This window comes from Anomaloglossus baeobatrachus, chromosome 6, assembly GCF_048569485.1.
Source record: "Anomaloglossus baeobatrachus isolate aAnoBae1 chromosome 6, aAnoBae1.hap1, whole genome shotgun sequence".
NCBI classification, from domain to species: Eukaryota; Metazoa; Chordata; class Amphibia; order Anura; family Aromobatidae; genus Anomaloglossus; species Anomaloglossus baeobatrachus.
Genome location: NC_134358.1, coordinates 558,049,297 through 558,058,931, shown reverse-complemented (window position 1 = coordinate 558,058,931; position 9,635 = coordinate 558,049,297). Strand labels below are relative to the sequence as shown.

General features: G+C 50.0%; 1 protein-coding gene across 2 annotated transcripts in view; it reads right to left on the bottom strand.

Moving 5' to 3' along the window:
* Positions 1–8,057: 8,057 nt before the first annotated feature.
* Positions 8,058–9,635, bottom strand: part of LOC142244620 (scinderin-like) — an 83,013-nt gene continuing 81,435 nt past the window's right edge. For both annotated transcript variants that reach the window (XM_075316876.1, XM_075316877.1), the window contains exons 15-16: positions 9,563–9,623; positions 8,058–8,874 (exon numbers count right to left, since the gene is read on the bottom strand). In XM_075316876.1, coding sequence (XP_075172991.1) covers positions 8,741–8,874; positions 9,563–9,623 — 195 coding nt within the window. In that variant the 3' untranslated portion in view covers positions 8,058–8,740. The remainder of the gene's footprint in view (positions 8,875–9,562; positions 9,624–9,635) is intronic.

The window sequence follows — 9,635 nt, the reverse complement described above, 5'->3', positions numbered from 1 at the left end:
TGAGGGCACAGCAAGGACGAGACATAATGAGGAGGAAGGCTATGATTTAGGTGACACTGTATAGAAACTTGGAAATAAAGGGGGGGGGGGCAGTGTGAGAAGACAGTGTGAAGAGGCTGTCCAGTATGGACAGGAGAGGGCAGTGTGGAGGGCATATACCATAACAGTGACACTGTGTGGATCATAATTTGTGCAGGGAACTCAGTGAGGGGCAATTATTTATTCAACGGAATAGTGTAAAGCAGATATTTTCATTGAGGAGCATTATAATCATGCTGTTATTTTTAAGGATAACAGCAGAATGGGATGTGCTGCAGAAGAGTGGAGAAGATGGAAGTCTGCAGAGACGACCTGTGGATGTGTGACGCCCTGGGCAAGCCAGGGGTCACAGGTCACAACACCACCACACCCCACACTCCAGGTAGGCACATCACAGCTAAACTACAAATCCTTGTTGCCTTCCTCCAGAGGCTGATGATTCACACCAGGGGGTGGGCCAGGCGGTTGGCTCCGCCCACCAAGGAGATCACAGCTCTGGAGGCGGGAAGGACCAGGCAGAGAGTAGCCCGGGGAGGGCAAGAGTAAACAACAGAGCTTGAGTGAGGAGCTAAGTGAAGGAGTAACCAAGTAGTGAAAGTAGAAAAGTGGTAAAGGAGGAAAGCAAGTGAGGTGACAAGAAGGAAGGAAAGCCTGAAGGGTCCAGCTTTGTGTAGGGCCAGAACAGCAAGGTCAGCGACGGCGGTGACTGTCTGGAGGGGGACCGTTTGGAAGTTCCTGGAAGGACCCCGTTGGCTGTGTGCCCGGTGGTCTGGAGCAGTGTTCCGAAGGACAGTCAGCACCAGGGCAGGGGCCTCTCGGACCCCGGCAAGGCTAGGAGTCGCCAAATTTGCCGAATCCGTCAGTGAAGGGGACGTAGATCCCCCAGCAACCAAGTCCCGATTGAAGGCAACAGCTCAACCTGAAGCAGAGAGACATCGCCACCGCCAAGGCACCAGTTTCTCAGGGCCAGCGCCTGCGGGCAAAGTGTAGAGCTTCTCCGGCCCAGATTGTAGTCGGGGAGCGGGTAACCGGAGGGAATCCACCGCTACCACAAGTCAACCATAGGTGCAAGGAAGAGGGACATCACCGTCACCTACCGGAAGTGCAGGTGCAGCCGTCTGTGGGACCGTCCTACCAGCCGTTTGGTTTGCCGTACAAACTGTGTCCGTGTCTCAGGCTGAGTGAGTACCACAGTGCCGCAGGGCACAGCGCTGCCCCCGCGTCCCTGCGCCCACCAGGCCCCGCACCTCACAAACCATCACCGGGCCCAGGGATCACCAACCCCTGCCCACGGAGGGGCAACACAACACCTGGCTGCTCCGCATCACCATCCCCGGGATCCCCGCATTGAGCAGCGGTGGTGAAATCACCACAACCGTGGGTGGCGTCACGAACTATAACAATCCCCGCACCCAACTAACCCCTTTCACTCACGGGCGAGGAGTGTCGCTCGAGAAACCCCCGGGATCCGGCCTACGGCTCGAGCCACCACTGAGCAGCGGCCGCCGGACCCGAGCAGAAGGGGGCGAGCGTAGTGTGCTGACACCCTCCTCCCCGCCCGCGACAACTTGGCGTCACGAACAGGATCTTACCGCTCTGCCGTCTGGTAGAGGTGGGCCTTGTTACCGCCGGAGGTATCCGGCAGAAAAATTGCAGAAGCCGCCATCTTTGGCGCGAAAAGTTCCCGCTCGAGAGTCTTCTCGAGCAGTAGAGGCGCGAAGGCCAAGACCCCGCCCCGAGAGAGGAGGGGCCGGAAAGAGCTAGGGGGACGCGATGGCGGCTGGCGGCATGTAGTCGCAGCTATAAAAGCAGGGACGCCAGGACCCTGCAAGCATACCGTTCCTGGAAAGAAAAGAGAAAGTCACCATGTGGATGCCGTCCCGAAACACCGTGGCCCCCGCGCCGGGAACCGCAGCGTGGGTGGAAATCCGGACCGCGCAGCTCCACCTAAGGCTGCAGGTCAAGATGCAGCTCCTCTTGGAGGAGTGGGAGACCGACATGGCAGACGTTATAGCCACCGTGCGGAGACGCGAGAAGGAAGCGGAGGAAGGGAGGGTGAGTGACCCACGCCCCTATGTCCCGGAGGGACCGGTCGCTGCGGCTGAGGGACCCGGTCCAAGCCCTCTCCCCCCGTTGCCTTCCTCGCCACCCGTCTCGGGGGCCGTGACCCCGCCACTAGGCCCGCTACCACCACAATCGGTAGCGATACCCAGCCCGTCCGCCCCAGCGGACCGACCTGTAGCCGGAGCCCGTAGCAAACCGGAGGTGTTGCCATGGAAGGCCCCGAAGATTGTGCCAGAGACAGTCCCCGAGCAGTTTCCCGAGCCGGAGCCGATGACCCGCTCCGAGCCGAAGGCCCAGCTGCGGAAAGCCCCTGTGCCCATCCCCCACACCTCGGCTGAGGTGGCGCCGGGTTGTTGCTGCAAGGCAGCGCCCAAGGCAATGACACCGCGGGATACGCCGCCCACCTTCCTGACAGTGGGTAACGTTCTGGATGTCCCGCGGGGCCCGACCCGTGCGCCGGCGCTGGCAGCAGCGCCATATTGGGACAGGGAGCCGACAAAGCTGGGCCTGGAGATCGCGGAGAGGGAGAGAAGGAAAGCCGAGCTGGTGGCCCGAGCCATTCGGGAGAAAGAAAATCTTCGGCAAGCGACCTTCCGTGTCCGGGGCCCGTTGTATGAAGGGCAGGTGAGGCGGTTTGATGTCCGCTGGGGCTACGGATTTATATATGAACCGGGCCTGGAGGCCGAAGTGTTTGTGGCCCGGCGGGATGTGAATGCCCATCTGCCCGAGGAGCATCCTGGCCGTAACCTCATACCGGGAGACATGGTGCGGTATACCCGGCACTGCGGAGAGAGGGGGTGGTTTGCCCTGGATGTGAAGCTTAGGAGCAGCAACGAGAGCAGGGTGAGCTCTGCACCCCCTCCCTCGGATGAAGCAGCAGAAAGACCGGAGTAGGGCAGCGGATGCCCGCAGCACCGTCCCCGTTGGGACCACCACTGAGTTGTGTGTTTGTTGAAAAGTTGAAAGTTCTACTGATGAAAATGATAATTACCGAACAGTTACCTGATTTGCTTAGTGATTGAACCGGCCGGAGCCGGCACCGTTGTCCCCGTGGGGACCGTTTAAAAATGCATGGGAACTATCCATGGACAAGCCCGTGAACTTGCAGGGCAACCACAGACGTTAGTGGCTTGTAAATATGTTGGTTACCGTTACCGTTTTCCGCAGTGCCGCCTCCGGAGAGGCAGGTTGGAGGGAGGGCCCTCAGCAGAGCAGGCTGGGGCCCAGCCACCAAAGGAACCGGTGGCTACCCTCTGGAGGGGAGGACAGATCCCGCTCGGGTACCGTGTGCTGGACTGTGGGTCAAGGGGTGCTGCCTGGGTTTTAGGGGCAGCATCAGGGCCAGGTTGCTTGGGTGGGAGAGAGCGGAAACCGTAACCGTAAACCGTTGCAACGTTTAACAAATGTGCCTCCCGTCTTGGGAAGAGTTATTAAAAATGTATACAGTTAGGTCCAGAAATATTTGGACAGTGACACAATTTTCGCGAGTTGGGCTCTGCATGCCACCATATTGGATTTGAAATGAAACCTCTACAACAGAATTCAAGTGCAGATTGTAACGTTTAATTTGAAGGTTTGAACAAAAATATCTGATAGAAATTGTAGGAATTGTACACATTTCTTTACAAACACTCCACATTTTAGGAGGTCAAAAGTAATTGGACAAATAAACCAAACCCAAACAAAATATTTTTATTTTCAATATTTTGTTGCGAATCCTTTGGAGGCAATCACTGCCTTAAGTCTGGAACCCATGGACATCACCAAAAGCTGGGTTTCCTCCTTCTTAATGCTTTGCCAGGCCTTTACAGCCGCAGCCTTCAGGTCTTGCTTGTTTGTGGGTCTTTCCGTCTTAAGTCTGGATTTGAGCAAGTGAAATGCATGCTCAATTGGGTTAAGATCTGGTGATTGACTTGGCCATTGCAGAATGTTCCACTTTTTTGCACTCATGAACTCCTGGGTAGCTTTGGCTGTATGCTTGGGGTCATTGTCCATCTGTACTATGAAGCGCCGTCCGATCAACTTTGTGGCATTTGGCTGGATCTGGGCTGAAAGTATATCCCGGTACACTTCAGAATTCATCCGGCTACTCTTGTCTGCTGTTATGTCATCAATAAACACAAGTGACCCAGTGCCATTGAAAGCCATGCATGCCCATGCCATCACATTGCCTCCACCATGTTTTACAGAGGATGTGGTGTGCCTTGGATCATGTGCCGTTCCCTTTCTTCTCCAAACTTTTTTCTTCCCATCATTCTGGCACAGGTTGATGTTTGTTTCATCTGTCCATAGAATACTTTTCCAGAACTGAGCTGGCTTCATGAGGTGTTTTTCAGCAAATTTAACTCTGGCCTGTCTATTTTTGGAATTGATGAATGGTTTGCATCTAGATGTGAACCCTTTGTATTTACTTTCATGGAGTCTTCTCTTTACTGTTGACTTAGAGACAGATACACCTACTTCACTGAGAGTGTTCTGGACTTCAGTTGATGTTGTGAACGGGTTCTTCTTCACCAAAGAAAGTATGCGGCGATCATCCACCACTGTTGTCATCCGTGGACGCCCAGGCCTTTTTGAGTTCCCAAGCTCACCAGTCAATTCCTTTTTTCTCAGAATGTACCCGATTGTTGATTTTGCTACTCCAAGCATGTCTGCTATCTCTCTGATGGATTTTTTCTTTTTTTTCAGCCTCAGGATGTTCTGCTTCACCTCAATTGGGAGTGCCTTAGACCGCATGTTGTCTGGTCACAGCAACAGCTTCCAAATGCAAAACCACACACCTGTAATCAACCCCAGACCTTTTAACTACTTCATTGATTACAGGTTAACGAGGGAGACGCCTTCAGAGTTAATTGCAGCCCTTAGAGTCCCTTGTCCAATTACTTTTGGTCCCTTGAAAAAGAGGAGGCTATGCATTACAGAGCTATGATTCCTAAACCCTTTCTCCGATTTGGATGTGAAAACTCTCATATTGCAGCTGGGAGTGTGCACTTTCAGCCCATATTATATATATAATTGTATTTCTGAACATGTTTTTGTAAACAGCTAAAATAACAAAACTTGTGTCACTGTCCAAATATTTCTGGACCTAACTGTATATGTTGATTTTTCCAACTGTTATCTTTTTCAGAAAAATAAAACCGGTGTAGGACGGCAGCCCGCGGACGGTCTGCATTTTGCTAAGGGGGAATGTGACGCCCTGGGCAAGCCAGGGGTCACAGGTCACAACACCACCACACCCCACACTCCAGGTAGGCACATCACAGCTAAACTACAAATCCTTGTTGCCTTCCTCCAGAGGCTGATGATTCACACCAGGGGGTGGGCCAGGCGGTTGGCTCCGCCCACCAAGGAGATCACAGCTCTGGAGGCGGGAAGGACCAGGCAGAGAGTAGCCCGGGGAGGGCAAGAGTAAACAACAGAGCTTGAGTGAGGAGCTAAGTGAAGGAGTAACCAAGTAGTGAAAGTAGAAAAGTGGTAAAGGAGGAAAGCAAGTGAGGTGACAAGAAGGAAGGAAAGCCTGAAGGGTCCAGCTTTGTGTAGGGCCAGAACAGCAAGGTCAGCGACGGCGGTGACTGTCTGGAGGGGGACAGTTTGGAAGTTCCTGGAAGGACCCCGTTGGCTGTGTACCCGGTGGTCTGGAGCAGTGTTCCGAAGGACAGTCAGCACCAGGGCAGGGGCCTCTCGGACCCCGGCAAGGCTAGGAGTCGCCAAATTTGCCGAATCCGTCAGTGAAGGGGACGTAGATCCCCCAGCAACCAAGTCCCGATTGAAGGCAACAGCTCAACCTGAAGCAGAGAGACATCGCCACCGCCAAGGCACCAGTTTCTCAGGGCCAGCACCTGCGGGCAAAGTGTAGAGCTCCTCCGGCCCAGATTGTAGTCGGGGAGCGGGTAACCGGAGGGAATCCACCGCTACCACAAGTCAACCATAGGTGCAAGGAAGAGGGACATCACCGTCACCTACCGGGAGTGCAGGTGCAGCCGTCTGTGGGACCGTCCTACCAGCCGTTTGGTTTGCCGTACAAACTGTGTCCGTGTCTCAGGCTGAGTGAGTACCACAGTGCCGCAGGGCACAGCGCTGCCCCCGCGTCCCTGCGCCCACCAGGCCCCGCACCTCACAAACCATCACCGGGCCCCGGGATCACCAACCCCTGCCCACGGAGGGGCAACACAACACCTGGCTGCTCCGCATCACCATCCCCGGGATCCCCGCATTGAGCAGCGGTGGTGAAATCACCACAACCGTGGGTGGCGTCACGAACTATAACAATCCCCGCACCCAACTAACCCCTTTCACTCACGGGCGAGGAGTGTCGCTCGAGAAACCCCCGGGATCCGGCCTACGGCTCGAGCCACCACTGAGCAGCGGCCGCCGGACCCGAGCAGAAGGGGGCGAGCGTAGTGTGCTGACACCCTCCTCCCCGCCCGCGACAGATGCGAAAAGTTATCATGGTTTCAGGACCAGATAAAGAAAAAAAAGAGAATGACTCTGATCAGAGACAACATCATCTGTAAGGTACCTAGATGTAAATGTTTATGTCTGATACTGACTAATTCTCATCAGTATTGTGGTTCCTGTATGGTTTTCAGTCTGATGATGACTGATAGCAACAGAACTTCTTTACAATTGTAAAGCACATATTGAGAGTTGTAGATTCATGTGATACAAATGTATATATGGGGCTCACATGACATTACAATTGATGTACCATGTACTGATGATGGTCCTGGTGATGTTTTCATGTACTGATGGTAGTTCTGTTGTTGTATTCATGTACTGATGGTGGGGCAGTTGATTTATTCATGTACTACTTTCCAGTAAGCGAACTAACAAGGCTTTAGATGCTATTTACCTGCACATAAACAGTGTTTCTGGATGTAACAAGGTCCCTCTAAAGAATTGTCCAGGACATTTGTAGGGTTTTCCTCTGACTCCTAACATTATTTAATGTACTATTAGAATTTGGCTGTTTTCACACTCTGAAGTAGTCACATTATCTCTATGCAAATTGCATATGGAGTAATAATCACGTGCCACACTCTTTTTTTTTTCTGTTTCTCTCATTGTTTCAATTGAGAATTGCAAAGAAAAAGAGGCTGAAATGAAATAATAATTAGACAAATTGTATAAGAGCAATAAAATGATGAGCACAAAGTGTGTGAAAAGAGCCAAATCCTATTGATATCTCAAAACTAAATCACTTTATATTTTTTGAGGGTAAAAATAAGGTTTACAAAAGTTTTTTTGTAAAGATTATGCACAAAACAGCTTCACTAAATAACTTTTGTATAATGTTAAGCTTTTGTCAACACTATTTTCTCTTTGATAACATAGGCAAAACTTTTCCCTTGTCTATGTAGTAAGCTTTGTTTTGCTTCTGTACCTATGTACTAAGGTCAGTAATGGTACTGTACCTATGTAATAAGCTTGGATGTGTTCCAGTATCTTTGCAGTAAGCTTACCTGTTATCATATATATATATATATATATATGTAGTATGGTCAGTTATGTTACCATATTTATGCAGTAAGCTTGGTTCTGTTGCTGTATCTATGTAATAAGTGCGGATCTGTTTCTATAATAATGTACTTAGCTCGGTTCTGTTCTCATGGTAAAGCACACCATCTCATTAGCACTCACGTAAAAGAACATGGACACCCAACGTTACAGCAGCAACGGAATCATTAAACAACTGGATATTTTTAGCCAAAAAGAGTCAAAAAATAATAAAAGGTAAGAAAACACTATTTTAATCCTTGTGCTACAAGAACGTTTGACAGTAATCGGAAGGAATAATGGCTAACCATTTATACAGTATATCACAGACTACATGGAGTATGGTCTAATCCCGTCATTAAAAGAAAAGAAACCCTATACCCCAGCGAGAATCCATCAGAATCTTCATTCTTGGACCAGTTTTTATTAGTAAAAATCAAATACTTTAATAAAAAAACTTATTGACATCAGACAGCTGGGTCCGAACGGACAATCTCATCCGATGAGAATATATGAGACGAGACGGCGGTTCTATTATAAAGGATAGAAACATGTTGTCATCATATGAGGAAAGACCCGGAAGCACCACAGATGATCCCAACTCTCCACGGATGATCCCAACTCTCCACGGATGATCCCAACTCTCCACGGATGATCCCAACTCTCCACAGATGATCCCAACTCTCCACAGATGATCCCAATTCTCCACAGATGATCCCAATTCTCCACAGATGATCCCAATTCTCCACTGATGCTCCCAATTCTCCACGGATACTCCCAACTCTCCACGGATTATCCCAACTCTCCACGGATGATCCCAACTCTCCATGGATGATCCCAACTCTCCACGGATGATCCCAACTCTCCACGGATGATCCCAACTCTCCACGGATGATCCCAACTCTCCATGGATGATCCCAACTCTCCACGGATGATCCCAACTCTTCATGGATGATCCCAACCCTCCACGGATGATCCCAACTCTCCACGGATGATCCCAACTTACCATGGATGATCCCAACTCTCCACAAATGATCCCAACTCTCCACAAATGATCCCAACTCATCATCTGTTACAGAACAAGATCACTGATGGATGAGGTATACGATTTGTCCAAACTGTCCATGTAAATTGTCCTTTACTTTTGCCATTTTTGGGTATCCCAAGCCAAAAACCATCCGGTGAATGTAGGAGGCTCGTGTCCTTGCTTGACGATGGTGATGGGGATGTTTTTGTCTCTTCCTGATGGATCACTCTTCAGATATCGTTTGGCTGTAACCAAAATATGTCAGTCAGATGCATCAAGAAAAAAGATCAAAGTGATGTAATAAATGAGTGAGGAACAGACGGAGAGTGATAAACCGACTATTAAACGAGTTGGACAATCCCTACTTAGTAGATGGTTTTGTGAGAATAATCTGATCAAAGAGTGTTCTCCGAGAAATCGGTTGTAATCCATGAGAAAGTGTTTAATTTATCTGCAGCGCCTCCTCAGGCAGAAATAAGTATTACACATCATCCATGTTAGCAATGGGTATCTGTCCCATACAAGATAGGACAGGTCCTCCATGGGAGCTCTGGCCAAGAAATAAGGATCCTGAAGAAAGCATCCCCCAATACTAACTCCTGAGGAAAGTATATTAAATGGGATTTCTAAACTCAATAACCTCTGTAATTAGTTGACATGATTAACTGATGTGCCCAACATTAATCCAAATCTGCACCCTCATGAAGAATCTAGTGCCTGAGGCAGAAATGGCATCTAAGGTCCTCAACATGAAACTGATGGGTTTCCCCATCTATGTACTGGCAAGTCAGGGTTCTCCAACCTGTGGTTCACCTAACATTTTGGAAATGGTGACCTCTTACCCTAAAAGGTTGTCCCATCTAGTACAACTACAATCATGGGGGAGATGAAGATTACTCCTATAAAAAGAACCTACAACAGAAATCGACTCACCAGCCACCTGCGACTCCGTCTTCTCTTCATCATTGGAATCAACTCCAATCCACAAAAATATCTAGAAGAAATA